Raw genomic sequence first — 18435 nt, forward strand, 5'->3', positions numbered from 1 at the left:
ATTCACTTTCTCTCTCCCTAAACAAATAAATAAAAATATTTTTTAAGCCAGGTGGTGGTGGCGCATGCCTTTAAACCCAGCACTCGAGCGGCAGAGGTGGGAGGATCGTCAAGAGTTTGAGGCCACCCCAAGACTACATAGTGAATTTCAGGTCAGTCTGAGCTAGAGTAAGAACTTACCTCGAAAAAACAAAAAACACAACAAAAAATATTAAAAAAAAAAAAATTTGGAAGGGGGGCTGGAGAGATGGCTTAGCCATTAAGCGCTTGCCTGTGAAGCCTGAGGATCCAGGTTCGAGTCTCCAGGTCCCACATTAGCCAGATGCACAGCATGGCACATGCATCTGGAGTTGGTTTGCAGTGGCTACAGGCCCTGGCGTGCCCATTCTCTCTCCCTCTATCCCTCTGTCTCTAATAAATAAATAAAAATGATTTTAAAAAATATTTTAAAAGTTGGAAAGGCTGGGCATGGTGGTGCATGCCTTTTATTTCAGCACTAGGGAAGCAGAGATAGGAGGATCACTGTAAGTTCAAGACCAGCCTGGAACTACAGAGTGAGTGCCAGGTCAGCCTGGGCTAAAGTGAGACCCTACCTCAAAAGAAAAAAAAAAAAATAGGAAGGGATCGTGGGACTCCCCAGATCAGGAAATGTGCAAGAGCAGATGCACCAGGCCCATCCCCACTATCTCTTACCTCCAGTTCCTGCCTCATGATCCCCTTGTTGTCACTTTCCTCAGACCACCCCACAAATTCTTGTTATATCTAGGTTATCAGCCCGAGAGTCACCTCCTCCAACCAGCACCAACACCATTGTTTCATAGCCCTTGCTGGTTTTCCTTAATAACACTCACTGCTACCCGATGTTATCTCACCAATTGATTTGTTCATTTGGCAACCCATCCCCCACACTACCAATGAAGGTTGAGGGTAAGGATATGGTCTCTTTCATCTCTGTATCCTCAGGTCCTAGCACTTGCCTGGCACTTGAAAGGCATTCAATAACTAGCTATAGAACTGAAATGAACACAGAGGTGTTTGGCTGGTAGGTTACAGGCCTTGGTTACTGGCTCACACCACTCCTTTCATTCTTCTCCATTTTCATCCCTTGCCAGGGCCCCAGCCATGGCTGGCTCCACCCTGCTTTCTTCCTGAGCCTGCAACAGCCTCCACCCACAGCAGCTGTAAACCCACTGCCACCACCATTGCCACCATAGATCCCTCAGGAACTGGATAAGGCTCAGGCCGTGTACCTTGTCTGTAAACCCTAGTTCCCAGAAGAATCAACACCTGCTCTTGAGAGCTCTGCACAAAGTCCACCTCCACATAAGCTATATTCCTAGATCATGACTCGTTTTTGTTTTACAGAATAGGATCTTATTCTAGCCCAGGCTCACCTGGAATTCACTACGTAGTCTCAGGGTGGTCTCAAACTCATGGTGATCCCCTACCTCTGCCTCCCGGATCACACCCTTGTAAGCACACAGCGCCTCAAAGAGCCTCACTGCAATGGCACCAACATTTATTGAGGGTCTCCCATATGCCAGGCACTATGCGGGGTTGAATCTTGATAGTCATGGACATGTCAAATGCTCATGTTCTTCTTGTTCTGAGTCCCCAGAGTCCTTGTACTTCCCACAGTTATTATGGCAGTTTCTGTCCTGGGCAAGTTGCCATGCATGAGCTGCCGGGAGGGTATGATACCCTTGTACAGAGAAGACCTTGTCCCGAGCCTGAGCCTCCACTCTAGCGGGTGTCTGTTCCACGGTCACTTGGCTCTCACCTCCTCTGGCATCATGCACAAGTTTTCATCAAAAGCAGACACTCTGGTGGGGCTGGGTAGGACCACCAGCTCCCTGTTCTCCACCCAGCATTCAGGCTTGTGTTTCCATGAGAGGATGAGGATGGAGGCAAGAAGCCCAGGAGGCTCACCAGCCAGCCTACAATGACAGGTCCTGTTTCTTCACCCAAACTTGGGGCCCAGCTTATTCCACAGCCCGAGATTGAGGCTGGATAACTGGTGACAATTCAAGTTGTAAGATACTCAGACGTGCATTCTGGAGGCCAGGGTTTTGGGCAAGAAGGGCCCATAGGCCTCAGGGTATCTTGAGCCCCCACTACTGGCCATCTTCTGCCTCTCAGTCCCCTGTCATGTTGCCTGACCACTTCAGAATACCATCCTCTAACCATCATGTAACACTGGCTTCCAAGAGACCTGGCCTTGGCCTCTAATGAGCAAGCTATACCCAACACATTGTCTTTTAGAGCTCAGACTGAATGTCTTCTTTGAAGAGAATAACAGGAAAAATTGGCATGAAAGAAGATACTGAGCATTCAGTCACGGTAGCCATCACATACACATCACTGTTCAGCAGAATTGTCTTCCGGGCTACATATACACACAGACGCATTTGCATGCACACACACCTCACACAGATTCTCTGAGACCCACTCTGGATTCTTCTGTAAGTAGCCTGAGAGGGCACAGGAAGTACCCCAGGAATGGAACCCAGTAATTCCCAGGCTCCAAAGCCAACACCAGAGGCCTGCTGTAGAGGCCAGCAGGGTGACTACTGATCTCCTGGGCCCAAATCACCATCGTCTTTGGCTGGATGGGTACCTGCCCATCCCTGTTGTCTACAGGACCATTTCTCCAGTGAGGGTCTCTCTCAGCTGCAGTGACCCAGCTTCATCTTTCTTGGTATGATGACAGGGGTACTCACTGACCAGAGGCTCAGACAGCTCAGGACCCATGGGCCGTTCCGCACTAAGCCTCTGTTTCCACCTGCAACACATTCACGCCACCATCCTCATTCTTTCTCACTGCGGTGGGCAACGATGGCCTTGTTTCACTGGCTGCAGCTCCAGCTCTGTTGGTTGCCACTAGAGGTAGTATTTCCACGGATGGCAAACCCAACGATGGACAGACTTTCTGTTTTCCGTGCTGCTGCCAGCGTCCCGACCTGTGTCCTCTCCCCAGCGTGCATTAGGGTTGAGGGGTAGGAGGGGTGCTTGAAGAGGACCCCATGGCTTCGAGAAGTTTCTGGTGCCGACGAAGGTGCTTCCTCCTTTCATGTTCCCCTGTGACTTCACATACCAATTGGGCAGGGAAGGCTCCAGGGAACCCCTTCAGCCAGCCTGAGGAAAGAATAACGGGGACCTAAGTGGGAAAGGGAGCAAGGAAAGGAGGCCCTCTGGGGGCTCAGGCCTTGAGGGTAGTGGTGAGTGGAGAAGACTGGACGCCTTCAATCCTCCTCCTTCTTTCTGCTCTTGCCGCAAATGACAGCCGCACCAGGGAGGTCTGCGTCAGTCTTCCGTTGGGCCCTACAATGGCTTCTCGTGTCACTAAGAGAAGCCCTGCAAGATCCCGTCTCTGTAACTACTGTGGCTTTTTTTGTCTCCTCCCCTCTTCTGGCCTTAGCTAGGCACACTGGCCCCCTTAGCTCCTCTGTTACTCACTAGGCAGCGAGATCTTTGCCTTGCCTGTGCCTCCCAGCTAGGACAGTCTTCGTTCAGACATGGCGTGCCCAGATTTGTCACCTCCATCAAGCTCCTTCCCAGTGAGATCCACTTCATTTCATTGTGTGAAACTCTACTATACCCTAGAATTCTGCTCCCCCCTTCTGTTTTTTTTCTATTACATTCATCTCCTTCCAAGATTCTATATAATTTACTTATTTATCCTGCTTTTATGTTTTGTTTTGTTTGAGGCAGGGTCTCACTCTAGGCCAGGCTGACCTAGAATTTATGACAATCCTCCTACTTTGGCCTCATAAGTGCTGGGATTATAGGCGTAAGCCATTTTACCCAGTTTTTTTTCTTATTTTATTTTGTTTTGTTTGTTTTGTATGAGACAGAGTCTTACTATGTAGCTCTGGCTGGCTTGAAACTCACTATGTAACCTAAACTGGCCTCAAACTCATAGCAGTCCTCCTGCCTCAGCCTCCCCCGTGTTGAGTATACAGGTGCGGACCACCATGTGGGACTTCATTTATTATTATTATTATTATTTATTTTTTATTTATTGGTTTTTCAAGGTAGGGTCTCACTCTAGCCCAGGCTGACTTGGAATTCACTATGTAGTTTCACTATGTAGTCTCAGGGTGGCCTCCAGCTCACAATGATTCTCCTACCTCTGCCTTTCAAATACTGGGATTAAAGGCGTGTGCCACCACACCTGGCTTCATTTATTCTTTATTGTCTGTCTCCTCTGTTATTTCATAGTCCAGGATGGGGGATGTGCAAAATGATACAGCACTTGCCTATCTGGTGGGAAGCTCTGCACTGCTAGGGGAAATAATGAATACTCCAGCAGGGAAGGGAGCTTTGTGTGTTCAGCTCATGGTATTTAGTATTTGCTGAACATGTGAATGACAGGCTCTCACCTTCAGGGTTCTTGTGCGGGTGCTTGGGAGGAGCTCTGGATTCCAGAGCCCGTCCTTCAGTTTTGGCAGGTGTAGATGGCTCGGAACACAGTTCTCTGGAACACTCTGGTAGAGAGTGGGTAAAATTATAGTAGGATCCCAATTATTACCTTTTGTGTTTGTTTTTGTTTTTGTTTTTCGAGGTAGTGCTTCACTCTAGCTCAGGCTGACCTGGAATTCGCTATGTAGTCTCAGGATGGCCTTGAACATCCAGTGATCCTCCTACCTCTGCCTCCCTGGTGTTGGGATTAAAGGCATGCACCACTATGCCCAGCTCCAATTCTTTTTTTTTTTTTTCAAGGTAGGGTCTCACTCTAGCCCAGGCTGACCTATGGAGTCTCAGGGTGGCCTCAAATTCACGGCAATCCTTTTACCTCTGCCTCCCAAGTGCTGGGATTAAAGGCGTGCGCCACCACACCCGGCTAGCTCTAATTCTTTTTAATCTCTTCCCCATATTTCCTTTAGCACTCACTTTTCCTCCCCTCCTCCCTTTAAGGAATACTTACCACAGTCCTCATAGATAGTGTCTGGGGAACAGGGAAGGGGCCCTGGGGTTGGGAAGGCTCCCAACCAACGCTGCATGTCTGATCTGGTAATAAAAGGAAGGAGTCATCGGTGGCCCAAGACATCCTCTTGGGACTAAAGCAGAGGCCACAGAGAGGACAGAAGATCAATGGGGTATTGGGGTCTAAGAGGTCAGGAGAGGGTCCCAAGAGCAGTTAGTGTGTGTGTGTGTGTGTGTGTGTGTGTGTGTGTTTGATTCTGTTGTTTGTTTTGATAAGGGCTTGCTGTACAGCCCATGCTGTCTTCAGACTCTTGGTCTCCCTGTCTCAGTATCTCTAGTGCTGGGATTCTAGGACTGAGTCACTGTGCCACGCTGAGGAAGGAACCCAGAGCCTTCAGCTTGCTAGTCAATACCTCTGAGCCCATCTCCAGCCCCCAAGAGTGTTTTGTGCAAACATGACTCACAGGGAGGCAGCTTGGAGTAGTCTGTGCGTAGGGCGGCCCTGATGGTTGCTGAGAAGGGATAGGCGAAACGTGGGTGGTCCAGATGGGTCAGGAACCTGCTGGGCCTGCACCAGGGAGCGATGGGCATAGTCCAGAACCTGCAGCCGCTGCCCGCTGCCCAGGGAAGAGTGTTTTCAGAGGAGAGCAGAGGTCCTGCTAGATTCTCTTCTCCATCCCAGCCCAGCTCCCTCCCCGGCGGGACCTACCTCTTAGGCTGAGTGATAAGCAACAGGTCACTGAAGAGCAACAGGCAGAGTGGGGTGAAGCGGGGCCGTGAGGTGAAGAGCACACCCCCCCTCCGACACCCTAACTCTGTCAGCTCCCCCTGTAACTCCAGGCGCCTTGACCAGGAGACCAGGGGCAGAGCCTGTGAGGAAACAGAAGAGGGTCTAGCTTTGCAGCACCGAGAGGACAGACAAGATGAGGAAGCTAGGCAGGACTAACCTTGACTTTATGGAAGCGCAGCCTTTGGGTGAGTCTTATCAGCTCCTCGGTCTGCTTCATGCGCCCCACCTCTGCACTGCAGCGCTCAATGATCTGGTGAGGGGAGCCAAGTCACTCGCCCCACGAGCTGGCACTTCCCTCCCTCCCTCCCGCCTCCCCTACCACTGGGCCACCTTTTCTCCCCTCACTTTCCCTCCTGCACACCTTGCTGACAGCGCCTAGAGCCTTCTGGGCATTCTCCTGGCGGCTGGACCCCTCCTCTGTCTGGTGCAGGATATTCTGGAAACAAGGAGGAAGGGTAACTGGGTCCCCTGCTCTTCAGCCCTGGGATTCAAAGGGGCTATGGCTTACAGGATTTATCCAGCTTAGCCAAATGCCCAGTTTGAGGTTCACGAAGCCTCCAGGACCACCCTCAACAAGACCAAAAGATCTCACCACTCACCAGCTGCTAAAGCCTGAGCAAGTCATGTTACCACTCTGAACCTCACTTTTCCCATACATGTCAACAGCATTGTGAGGACTCAAGGCAGTAATATATGAAAAGGCCACATAGTCCTTGGCACATAGTAAAGGCCAAAAAAGAAGGTTGCTATTATGTGAACAATTAACCTCGGCAACATAGCAGGACAATTAATAGAGGGCCTGGACCTCTATTAACAGTATATATGCTTGACAGAGAGAGAGAATGAGCAAGCCAGGGCCGCCAGCCACTGCAAACAAACTCCAGACACCTGCACCCTCTTGAGCATCTGGCTTACCTGGGTACTGGGGAGTTGAACCTGGGTCTTTTGGCTTCACAGGCAAGCACCTTAACTGCTAAGTCATCCCTCCAGCCCTGTTTTTTATAGTTTTTTTGGGGGGGGGGAGCTTGTTTTGCATTGTTCTGGCATGTGGGATTTCTTTTTTTAAATATTTATTTTTATTTTATTTATTTACTTGAGAGCGACAGACAGGGTGAGAAAGAGGCAGACAGAGAGAGAGAGAATGGGTGCACTAGGGCCTCCAGCCACTGCAAATGAACTCTAGATGCACATCTGGAGTTCATTTGCAGCAGCAAGAGATACTGACATGCCCTTTAATCCCAGCCCTCCAGAGGCAGAGGTAGGAGGATCACTGTGAGTTCAAGACCACCCTGAGACTACATAGTGAATTCCAGGTCAGCCTGGGCCAGAGCAAGACTCAACATAAAAAAAAAATAAATAGCTGACAGAAAGCTGGAAGAAGCCATTCTGCATGCAGATCAATGGAGAAAGAAATACCACCAGCAAAGATACTCAACAGTGGACACTGCAAGCCTTATAATTGGCCAGCCAGGCCAAATGAGCCAACGGGAGCAATACTGGCACATATCATGGTGGAAACCAACTGTCCTGTAATTGGACTGGAGGCCTGCTTCATGGGAGGGAATACATCCATGATACTGAAAACTTAAAACAGGGGTAGTCATGAGCCCTAGGGGTGTAACGTCTGCTGATGTCTGGAAAAATGTATATACTATGCTTATCAAACTGCCCAGTAAGCACCTCCTTAATATTCATACCCTTATATTAATGCTACTCTCACTTTGGGTAGAGAATCTGCTCTTTTCAGATAGCAGTGACCTAGGGATGACTCAGAAGGTATCATGGTGCTGGAAAGAAGTGACTGGAGTACAGAGTAATATCTCAATCACAACTTCCAAGGCTCAGGGTCTAATGCAGAAGAGGTGGCAGAAAGAATGTAAGAGCCAAAGGAAGGGTAGGACTCCTTACAATGTGTGTCCAGACATAAAATGGCCCGGATATCCATGACCTCACAGTGCCTGACACTACCTACACAAGACCACCATAATAGGAGGAAAAGATGATGACATCAAAATAAAAGAGAGACTGATTGAGATGGAGAGGGGTTATGATGGAGAATGGAATTTCAAAGAGGAAAGTGGGGGGAGGGAGGGTATTACCATGGGATATTTTTTATAATCATGGAAGATGTTAATACAAATTGAGGAAAACAAATAGGACTGGAGAGATGGCTTAGTGGCTAAGAAGGTGTTTGCCTATAAAGCCAAAGGATCCCAGATCAGTTCTCCAGGACCCACATAAGCCAGATGCACAAAGAGGCACATGCATCTGGAGTTCATTTGCAGTGGCTGGATGCCTTGGAGTGCCCATTCTCTCTCTCCCCCTCTTTCTCTTTCTCAAATAAATATAAAATAAATAAATAAAACATAATATTTTTAAAATCACATCATATATATATATATATATATATATATATATATATGAAAGAGTTGGGTGCGGTGGCACATGCTTTTAATCCCAGCACTTAGGAGGCAGAAGTAGGAGGATCCCTGAGTTCAAGGCCACCCTGAAACTACACAGTGAATTCCAGGTCTGCCTGAGCTAGAGTGAGACCCTACCTTGAAAAGCCAAGAATAAATAAATAAGTAAGTAAAAATAAAATAAAATAAAAAATCTGATCATCTACTAAGAGACTCTTTACATTAAGATTCCCACTCTGAGTGACCTGCTTAGTCTATACTTTTTAACAAATATTCTTATCCCACTAGAAAATGATTTTCATTTACTTTAATTTTTTTAAATTATTTTATTTGCAAGCAGAGAGAGACAGAGAGAATAGGAGAAAACCAGGGCCACTAGCTGCTGCAGATGAACTCCAGATGCATATGTCACTTTGTGCATTTGGCTTTACATGGGTACTGGAGAATCAAATCTGGGTCACTCAAGTTGTTAGCTTTGCAGGCAAGCACCTTAACCACTAAGCTATCTTTCCAGTCCTATTTTTAAAATATTTTATTTATTTGAGATAGAGACAGAGAAAGAAAGATAGAAAGAATGGGACTGGAGTGGTGACTTTGCAATTAAGGAGCTTGCCTACAAATCCAAAGGACCCAGGTTCGATTCCCTAGGACCCATGTAAGCCAGATGCACAAGGTGGCACAAACATTGGCACATTTGCAGCTGCTAAAGGCCCTGGCATGCCCATTTTCTCTTCTCTCTCTCTTTCTCTCTCTCTCCCCTCCCTCTTTCTCAAATAAAATAATAAATAAGGGCTGGAGAGATGGCTTAGCAGTTAAGTGCTTGCCTGTGAAGCCTCAGGACCCCGGTTTGAGGCTCGATTCCCCAGGACCCACATTAGCCAGATGCACAAGGGGGCGCACACATCTGAAGTTTGTTTGCAGTGGCCAGAGGCCCTGGCGCGCCCATTCTCTCTCTCTCTCTGCCTCTTTTTCTCTCTGTCACTTTCAAATAAATAAATCAATTAATTTAAAAAAATAAATAAATAAATAAACAAACAGAAAGAATGGCACAAGCACTGGGCATGGTGGCACACACCTTTAATCCCAGCACTCTGGAGGCAGAGGCGAGAGGATCACCATGAGTTCAAAGCCACCCTGAGACTACATGGTGAATTCTAGGTTAGTCTGAGCTAGAGTGAAACCCTACCTCAAAACAACAACAAACAGAATGGCAATGGCACAATAGGGCCTTCAGCCACTGCAAACGAGCTGACCTAGAATTCACTATGTAGTCTTAGGGTGGCCTTGAACTCATGGCAATCCTCCTACCTCTGCTTCCCAAGTGCTGAGATTAAAGGCATGCACCACCACACCCAGCTGAAAAATCTGTTTATTTACCATTGCTTTTCTTTTTTTTTTTTTAAATTTTTTGTTGTTGTTACTTTTTATTTATTTGACAGTGACAGAGAGAGAGAAAGAGGCAAAGAGAGAGAAAGAGAGAGAGAGAGAGAGAGAGAATGGATGCGCCAGGGCCTCCAGTCACTGCAAACGAACTCCAGACACATGCACCACCTTGTGCATCTGGCTAATGTGGGTCCTGGGGAATCGAGCCTCGAACCCAGGTCCTTAGGCTTCACAGGCAAGCGCTTAACTGCTAAGCCATCTCTCCAGCCCATACCATTGCTTTTCAAAGTACCACAATGTTTGGAATATCTAAGGTTGCTTTCATCCTGCACCCACAAAGCCAGTGTTTGCCCCTTTGGAGATGTCAGATAATTAGAGGAGCAGAAGGGTTAGAATGCACTCCTCCAACCAGAGACCCTTTCTCTGCACCAATTCGGCCTCTTGAGGCATTTAGGGCACTGCAGAAAGGGCTTGATAGATTCTGGACTAAGAGGCCCAGATTAGGCGATTTATTAGATTTCTGTGGTCATGGTAGAGTAGTGGGAAATGGTGAGGACCAGGCGAGAGCCCTGGAGACAGCTCTCCAAAGGGATTTGGTGAGGTGGAAGAGAAACCCCCACGCCAGGGTGGTACCTGCAGCAGCATGCGGAGCCGGGTGATGCGCTGGAAGGGCAGCAGCAGGAAGGATGGCAGTGGGAGCCGCTCGCACTTGGGGAGGCTCTGCAGCCGACGCAGCTCAGCAGAGAAGCGCACATTTGTGTCCCTGCAAAGGAGGCCCAGTTAAGTGGGACCCTGACCCCCTAGTCAGCTCTAGCTCAACTCCAACCGTGCTCTGCATCTCTGTGATACCACAGTCCCTCCTAATCCATAGTTTTGTTTACAGTTTCAGTCACCCAGAATGAACCTCGGTTTTAAAAAACGAAATGGGAAATTCCAAAGGGAACAATTCATTAAGTTTTAAGTTGAGTGCTTTTCTGAGTAGCATGACAAAATCTCAAACCATCTCACTCAGAGCATGAATTATCCTTCATCTAGCATAGCCACACTATACACAGTACCCACATATTAGTCACTTAGCAGCTAGCTATCCAGTTATCAGACCGACTATAGTAGTATCATTGTGCATTTTACTTAATGTTGGCTCCAAAGTACAAGAGTATTTGCTAACAATTTGATATTATATTATTATTATTATTATTATTATTATTTTCAGTTTTTCGAGGTAGAGTCTTACTCTAGCTCAGGCTGATCTGGAATTCATTATGTAGTCTCAGGGTGGCCTTGAACTCACAGTGATCCTCCTACCTCTGCCTCCCGAATGCTGGAATTAAAGGTGTGCGCCACCATGCCAGGATACTTATTTTATTTTTTTTATTAGTTTTTATCTCTTACTGGGCCTACTTTATAATGATACCATTTGAAGTTAAAACTAGTATGCATTCAACTAGTTTTTCAAATATATGGTCCTACTTTATATTATTTATTTACCTATTTATTTATTTACTTGACAGAGGGGAAAAAAAGGGAGACGGAGAGAGAGAAAAAGGGCACGCCAGGGCCTCCAGCCACTGCAAACGAACTCCAGACCCATCCACCCCCTTGTGCATCTGGCTAACGCGGCTCCTGGGGAATCAAACCTGGGTCCTTTGGCTTTGCAGGCAAGCGCCTTAACCACTAAGCCATCCCTCCAGCCCTGGGCTTATTTTATAAATTAAACTTGTCATAGGTATGTGCATGTAGGGGGTCAGTACTACCTACTGGATGTATCAAAACATATCTCAGGGAGAAGGCGGGGAACTGCTGTACTCACATAAGGCGGCTGTAGGTTTCTTCCTGATACTGCTGGTTCCGCACATAATCCACATACACTGAAAAAGGGCCCACTGCATGGGAGTGCACCACATCACACAGGTCACTGATATGAGGGGAAGCACGCACACGAGACAGTAATGTTCCTAGAAATCTGAAGGCATAGAGGAGACAAGCAATGGAGAGGCCAGAGGGGCAGGTCTTCCAGTCTTCAAAGGAGCTTTGGGAAGGCTCTGGAATGGGAAGCACTCAGCAGCCCAAGACCAAGACTCATGGGAGAACAGAATCCCTTTCACTGACCGCTCACTGACACCCTGGACTCGTTGTACATTGGAGAAAAGTGTGTGGTGGTCTCGAGGAGTGAGTGTGTCCCGGAGAGCTTGGCTCAACACAAAGGTGTCAGTCAGTAGCCGCAGAGAGCGCAGGTAGGAGGCCTCTGATGTCACCACCTCAAACAGGCTCTAGGCAGAAAGGCAGGTCCACAATGGAAAGGCCACCTCATAGCCAGCCCAGGACTCAGGTCACACACCTCCCCTAGGCCAGCCTGCCCCAACCGAGTGGTGTCTACCTCCTGCATACGCCTCTCCTGAGGGCTGAGTGTCTCTAGGAGACCACTGGATCTCACAGCTGGAAGCTCCTGCCACAGGGTGTTTCGAGGTCCAGGGAGCCTGGCGAAGGTGGGAGCTTCCCCAGGATTAGCTAGAGGGGGGCTCCCATCCTCACCCACACCCCACAGTTCCTCTGATAGCACAGCTGCTCGGTAGGTCTGGTATAGAGGTTCTGAAAGTCAGACAGAGCACATCAAGACAGTCCAGGGCCTAAACCCTCCCTCACTCTCTGACAGTCCCCCAGGGCTCTCACCATCCTGCAGGGGCAGCTCCCAGTTCGGTTCCTTCAGCCCCTCTAGCCCCTCCTCTTCCCTGTGGAGAGAGAAAAGAGAATGGGCATCCCCACTCCATGGGTACAATTCACATGATACCATAAGGAATGGATGTGCAATTCACATGCATAATGTATACCCCCAGATCAGCCTACAGCTTTTTCTATATGCCCGTTAAGGAGGAGACTCTAAGTAAACTGTCTTCACCCATTCCTGCTATCTCAACTACTGTGCACCGAGAATTAAAAGCCCTGTCTCTAGGGACTTGTCTGAAAGGTCCTATTATTGGTGCACTAATGAAACTCCACATGGTCAAATCCAAATTCTCACACCTGCCTACCACCTACTCTTTCGTTCAAGCTAAAAACTACACAGGTAAATATTTCCTGAATAAATGAATGGACCTGGACTACTGGATAAAGACAGTCAAGCTAAGATGACTACCAAGCCCAGAGAGAAGAGACAGTCGTGGCTGCCGAATAGTTTTGTCAACAGTGATTACAACAGAGACTCATGGTAAGAGATGGGAATTCGGAGTGTCATCCTGCTTAGGCTGGCTTCAAATTCCTGATCTTCCTGCCTTAGCCTCCTAAGTGCTGGGGTTACAGGCCTGTGCCACCAAGCCTGGCTTGGACCCAGATTTTTTTGTCATCTCACTTTAGCCCAGGTAGGCTTGGAACTCTATACTTCTAGGCTGGCCTCAAACTCATAAGGATCCTCCTACCTCTGCTTCCCAAGTGCTGGGATTAAAGGTGTGTGCCACCATGCTCAGCTTAAACCCAGATTTTTTTTTTTTTAGCCACATTTTTATTTATTTATTTGCAAGCAGAGAGAAATAGAGAGGAAACAGAAAATGGGCACACAGGGCCTCTGTGTGCATCTGGCTTTATGTGGGTACTGGGGAATTGAACTGGGGTTGTTAGGCTTTGCAGGCAAGCACCTTAACCACTGAGACATTTAACCAGCCCTAGAAAGCCAGATAGCCACTCTTTTTTCTTTCTTTCTTTTTTTTTTTTTAATTTTTTTTTGTTTTTCGAAGTAGGGTCTTGCTCTAGCCCAGGCTGACCTGGAATTCACTATGTAGTCTCAGGCTGGCCTCAAACTCACAGCTGTTCTCCTACCTTGGTCTCCTGAGTGCTTAAACCCAGATTTTCAACAATATCACATGCCAGTAACCCCATGGAGTAGTCAGCATACTTACTACCACTTATTATTAGACAAGGATTCTGAAACCCAGGAAAAAAAAAAAAAAAAGAGGATTTGTATAAGGGACAGAACTAGGAGTAGAAACCTAAACTTAAACTGCTTGCTTCTGAAGCCCTGGCCCTTCTTCCTTCCCCCTTCATAAAGTGGGATTCACATGGACCTGAAGTTTGGTTTGCTTTCTGGTGGGAGCAGGGTTGTGTCAGAAGGGGGGAGCATAGGTGGGGTGTTCAGTACCTTCCTTCTAAGGATGCAGGAGGAGCATTCTCAGGAGCTTCACCAGGACTGTCCCCTGGAGAGAGAACTCACAGTGACGAGAGCAAACTTCTAGGACCCCCAGCCCCAAAGAAGACTGTCACTATAAAAAGTACCACTTTTCACAGCCCAGAGCAGCAGCTGGTAGAGGAACAATGAACGGACCCAGAGCCTGGTGGCACTGAAGCTAGTTTGGCTTCAGGCCACTCTGCATCTACCCTGTCCTTTCAAAGCCCAGAGGTCCTACCACTCCTGTCTTCCCCACGCCACCCCACCATGTGCTTACCCCAGGGTCTTGTACCTGTTTGGATCCCATCTTCTGAAGGTAGATCAAGATCAGGCTGTGGGGATTCCCTAGAGATGCCGTCATCTTGCATGACTCGGGTAGGTTTGGGAGGCTTGAGGGGGGGCAGAAGTTTTCGCTCAGCCGTGGAGCGATAGGACGTGAGGACTACTGGGGGGTCACTGAGGCTTGAAGGGTTAGGGCGAGAGCGGGACGTGCGCAGTGGGGACGCCCTGACTGGTGCCCGGAGGACTTCCTCAGAAACCCCCACAGGCACCCATCGGAGCTCCAGACCAGGCCGTGCCATGTGACAAACACAAGGGCAGCAAGGTGGGCAGGCCAGGGCAGCATCTGTGGCAGAAGGATTAGCCTAAATCGGAAGCTCTTCACGCTGGGCCCACTCCATCCAAGCCTCCTCCCCACCTCAAGTCTAGCCCCAGGCTTCTATCTATAGAGCTCCGCTGTCCTGGCTGTCTTCAAACCCCAGAAATACAAAAATCAAATTTCCCAAACGCAAAGTCCACTTAGGAAAACTAGCCCCTGGGCTGGAGAGATGGCTTAGCGGTTAAGGTGCTTGTTTTGTTAAGCCTAAGGACCCAGGTTTGATTCCCCAGTGCCCACATAAGCCAGATGCACAAGGTGAAGCATGCATCTGGAGTTCATTTGCAGTGGCTAGAGCCCCTGGTGTGCCCATTCTCCCTCCCTCCCTTCCTCTCTCTCAAATAAATAAATAAAAACAATTTTTTTTAAAGAAAGAAAAAAAAACAGTCCCTCAATAAAGTTCAGCCTCCAAGCACTGAAAACAAAGATAAACTAGATTGAGGCCACCCTGGTCCCATCTGCTTACCCAGAACACCATTCTCCTGTGATGCATTCCCGGGTAGAATACCTTGGGGAGCCTCTCTCTCCCCATTCACACCAGTACTCCCTTGGGAACTCTGCTCCAAGGAATCCACAACCTGGGTCCGGCCCTCACTGCCCCATTCAAACTTGCCCGCCAGTCTCCGCACAGTACCAGGGGCAGAGGCAGAGCCATCCTGGGGCAGGGTGGGGAGCTGGGGTGGAAGTGAATGGGGTGACCCAGAGGGCTTGGGTCGGGGGACTGGAGAGCAGGGAGCTGGTTCTGGAGAGACAGAGCGCCGGGACACTGGACTTGGGGTGCTGGAAGGAGAATCTGGGGATGCTTGAGAGTCCAGGCTGGCTCTAGAAGCAGAGGGGGGCACAAGGGCAGGGGGCTTCAGGGATGAAGAGGGAGGCTCCCAGAAGATTGGGGTGCACATGGTGGCTGATGCATCATTGGAGGTTTGAGGAAATACTTGTGGTGAGGAGCCATTGTGGGGAGGCCCTGGGGAGTGGGGAGCCCGCTGACGAGGAGGCCTTGGACGAATAATCCGAGGGGGCTTCAGGTCAGGGGGCGTTGCTGCAGGAAGGGACTGGGCAGACATCTTCCTCTGAGTGTTTCCAAGGAGTGGAGTGTTCTGTGGGAGTCATCCCCTGAGGAGGATGGAGGGAGAGAGTACCTTTCAGTGTCTCTTAGGTGGGTAGACTGAGGCCATCTAAAGTCATGCTGCATGAGGCGTACTTCCTCTCCTCATTTGTACTGTCTTTTCCCTTCACTTCCCACCCCTCCTCATCCTACCCCTAGACCCTCTTAGGGAGCCTTTCTTGTTTTAAGACAGGGTCTCCCTATGTAACCCGAACTGACTTTAAACTCATGATCCTCCTGCCTCAGTTCCCCACCTCACTACTGCTGGGATTACAGGCCTCAGCACACCCCTCCCTTCCTATGTCCAGCCTCTCCATGTCTTTCATCTTTTTAAATTTTATTTGGTTATTTATCTGTGTGTGTATATGTGTGTGCTCACGCATACATGTGTGCACATGGGCGCGTCAGGGTCTCTTGCCGCTGCGGCTCAGCCATCTCCCTAGCTATGTCTTATGACTTCTGCTGCCACACTCAGGCCAGAGAACATAGTAAGGCTAGAGATGGCAATAATAGCCGGGGGTGGGTAGGCAGGGACAAAAGAGGATCAGCAAAATATAGTGAGAGGAACCCAGTTTGCCAATATGTTGCTGGGTGTCTGCCTGATGAGCAGTGTGGCTGGGAGAGGGTTGACGGTTTTGGTGGTTTAAGTGTGTGCTATATCTAGTGTGTTATGAGAGGGAGTTGTGTGTGTACCAGGGATGGTGCTGTGTGGCCCATCAAGGAACAAGTAATGTGAGTACAGGAGATGGGCTTGTATCTGTGTTCCAGGCTGTCTAGGTGGAGTGCGCTCCATGCCTGGGCTGAAGGATGCATCACAGTTTCCCTGCTCCAACTGGCCCTCCCACCCCCACCCCCAGTTCCTCTCTCCGGACTCTCCCTTTCCGGATTATTTTTAGTCTCCTTTTCCTGCCATGAAGATTCCTGGAGCCTCTGACCCCAGGAGACCAGGAGTCTCCGGCCTGATCTTTTCAGTCCCCCATCCTCTTATCTCTGCTGTCCCAGGGTCTGGTCACAGAGACTGACTCCAGCGGAACACTAGGTCCTGCTAAGATGTCTGGGAGGTGACCAGGAGCTCAAAGCAAAGCACGGGATCAATAGCACCTGGGCAGACACTGAGTCCTGGACATTTCTTCTTGGGAGAAAGGAGACTGGGGTCCCAAGTGCACTGTAAGGCCAGAGCTCAGCCCCAGTAGCGTCCCGAAACTCCCTTCAGGAGTCAACAGAAGTCACAGCCCTCCAGGCCCAGTGAGGTTCTGGAAAAATGATGGGCGCCCAGATTGTAGACTGCAGCTCCGTGGCCTCTGCATGCTTTCAGGAAGCCGTCAGCAAGGTGACCCGGGCAGTAACCTCATCAACTGACCAACCCCTCCCCAGCCCTTGCCTCTTTCAGGGAACCCCCTCCCCAGTCCCAGGCATGGGCATTTATTTCCTTCCATACCACCCACTCAGGCCTTTTGGAGGCAGGGCCCAGGTAGCCAGTCCCCAAGTACTTACCCTTAAGTCCCCTCCACTCTCAGTCACCTCCCAGGGCTGAGTGAGTAGGGGCAGGAAACAGGAATCGGATCCTCCTCCCAACCGGACACCCCCCCACCCCGCCACACCGCACTCCACATGCGCACACTGGGGCTCCGAGGGCAGGCTCTGCCTCTACAGGGCGGTGAAGCTTCAGGAGACTGGAGAAAGGCCTGTGTGTGCGCAGCCCACCTGCACGGCGGCTCGGTGGCGGGGGGGCTCTCGGCCTGGGTGGACAGACACAGACTCAAGATGGAGTGGCCACGACAAGGAGCCATGAGCCTGTACCTGCCTTCGCCTGAGCTAAGGGAGAGTGTGCGTGTGCCCTTGTGCAGCCTGTCTGACCGTCCTTCCCACAACTTGCGCGCCCACCTTTCTACTTGGCTTCCATCTTGTGCCTGGGCGTGAGCCCACAGCACTTCACACTGAGGGACCCCTCGCTGCTTCCCTCCCTCAGGTGCTCATGCACCCCAAGGATTTACCTTTGTGATTTTAGGGTCGTTTCTGTTTTCAGCCTGTCCTCCTTGCCCCTTGGAGCACAAAATGTGTCCGGAGGTCTCCCAATGTCTGTGCCCGAGTTTCTGCAGCGGGAAATGAGGGCCCAGATTGTGATCTCCACAGAGGAAGCCAGTTCCTCAGGCCCCACCCGGCCATTGTGTCAGACATGAGGGGGAGGGTCAGGATAGGTGGGGAAGGGGATCTTCCAGGTAGCTACAATGTTTGCTGGAGCCTCTGCAGCTCCCCATTCTGCAGTCCCAGTTTCTTTGGGTCCCAGTTCGTGACTCCACGTCCCACTGGGAGGCTCCCACAATGATTGGCTAGGAGTCAATCAATGGTCCTGTGGAGAAGACTGAGGGCGTGCCCTCCCTGCCCCGACCAGACCAGCGGGACCTAGTTATTCGTGAGGGCACCAGGAGGACCTTAGCCTGCAAAGAAAATGGGCGAGAGAGGGGAATGGACTCAGGCAAACCAACGCTTGTCGAGAGTCGTTTATTCAGTCAGAAGGCTCATCTTTTAAAGTCACTTTTAGGTAGGGGAGGGGTAAGGGGAGTAGAGGGTGAGACAGTACAGAATCTTCTTGCACAAGGCATGGATCATATGGGAGGGGGTCAGGGCGACCTAGGTGGTGGAAGGTTACAAACTCTTCTTGGCCTCAGGCCAGAGACATTGTGGTTGTTCTGAGAAGTCAAAACTCAGGGGCCTTGATACTGCAGGCGCAGAGCAGAATGTTTATTCTTTAGCCAGAATGCAGCAGGGGTGGAGGAGGGGGTAAGGGAAAGATGAAGGATTTCTTTAAGGGTGGTCCCCAACATCTCCCCCTCTCTTATGTAAAAAATGAGGCAAGTGAGGCAGTCATTGCGATCCCCTTGGTCACATGTTAACAACATTTAGGTTTTAGTGCCAATTGTTTGTCACGTTCAGTGGGTCCCAGGGTTGCCCTGAGGATGTTAAACAGGGAGGCAAGCGTCCCCCAGGGATCGGACAAAGC

At 49.7% G+C, this 18435-nt stretch overlaps 1 protein-coding gene across 4 annotated transcripts; it reads right to left on the reverse strand.

The window, feature by feature from the left end:
• Nucleotides 1–1501: 1501 nt before the first annotated feature.
• Arhgef15 (Rho guanine nucleotide exchange factor 15) lies at nt 1502–17535 on the reverse strand. Of its 4 annotated transcripts, none has more exons than XM_045131763.1 (16): nt 17429–17535; nt 14796–15442; nt 13967–14299; nt 13648–13702; nt 12189–12247; nt 11896–12107; nt 11628–11788; nt 11329–11481; nt 10152–10281; nt 6077–6151; nt 5873–5965; nt 5635–5795; nt 5390–5542; nt 4927–5009; nt 4382–4486; nt 1502–3134 (listed from the first exon to the last, which is right to left on the reverse strand). In XM_045131763.1, exons 2-16 carry the CDS (start codon nt 15391–15393, stop codon nt 2983–2985), a joined length of 2523 nt encoding a protein of 840 aa, XP_044987698.1. In that variant the 5' UTR covers nt 15394–15442; nt 17429–17535; the 3' UTR covers nt 1502–2982. The 4 variants fall into 4 exon arrangements, with proteins under 4 accessions (XP_044987698.1, XP_044987697.1, XP_044987699.1 ...); XM_045131762.1 differs by lacking the exon at nt 17429–17535 and adding an exon at nt 16929–17165; XM_045131764.1 differs by lacking the exon at nt 17429–17535 and adding an exon at nt 16536–16667.
• Nucleotides 17536–18435: the final 900 nt, after the last annotated feature.

This window comes from Jaculus jaculus, chromosome 12 (genome assembly GCF_020740685.1).
Source record: "Jaculus jaculus isolate mJacJac1 chromosome 12, mJacJac1.mat.Y.cur, whole genome shotgun sequence".
NCBI classification, from domain to species: domain Eukaryota; kingdom Metazoa; phylum Chordata; class Mammalia; order Rodentia; family Dipodidae; genus Jaculus; species Jaculus jaculus.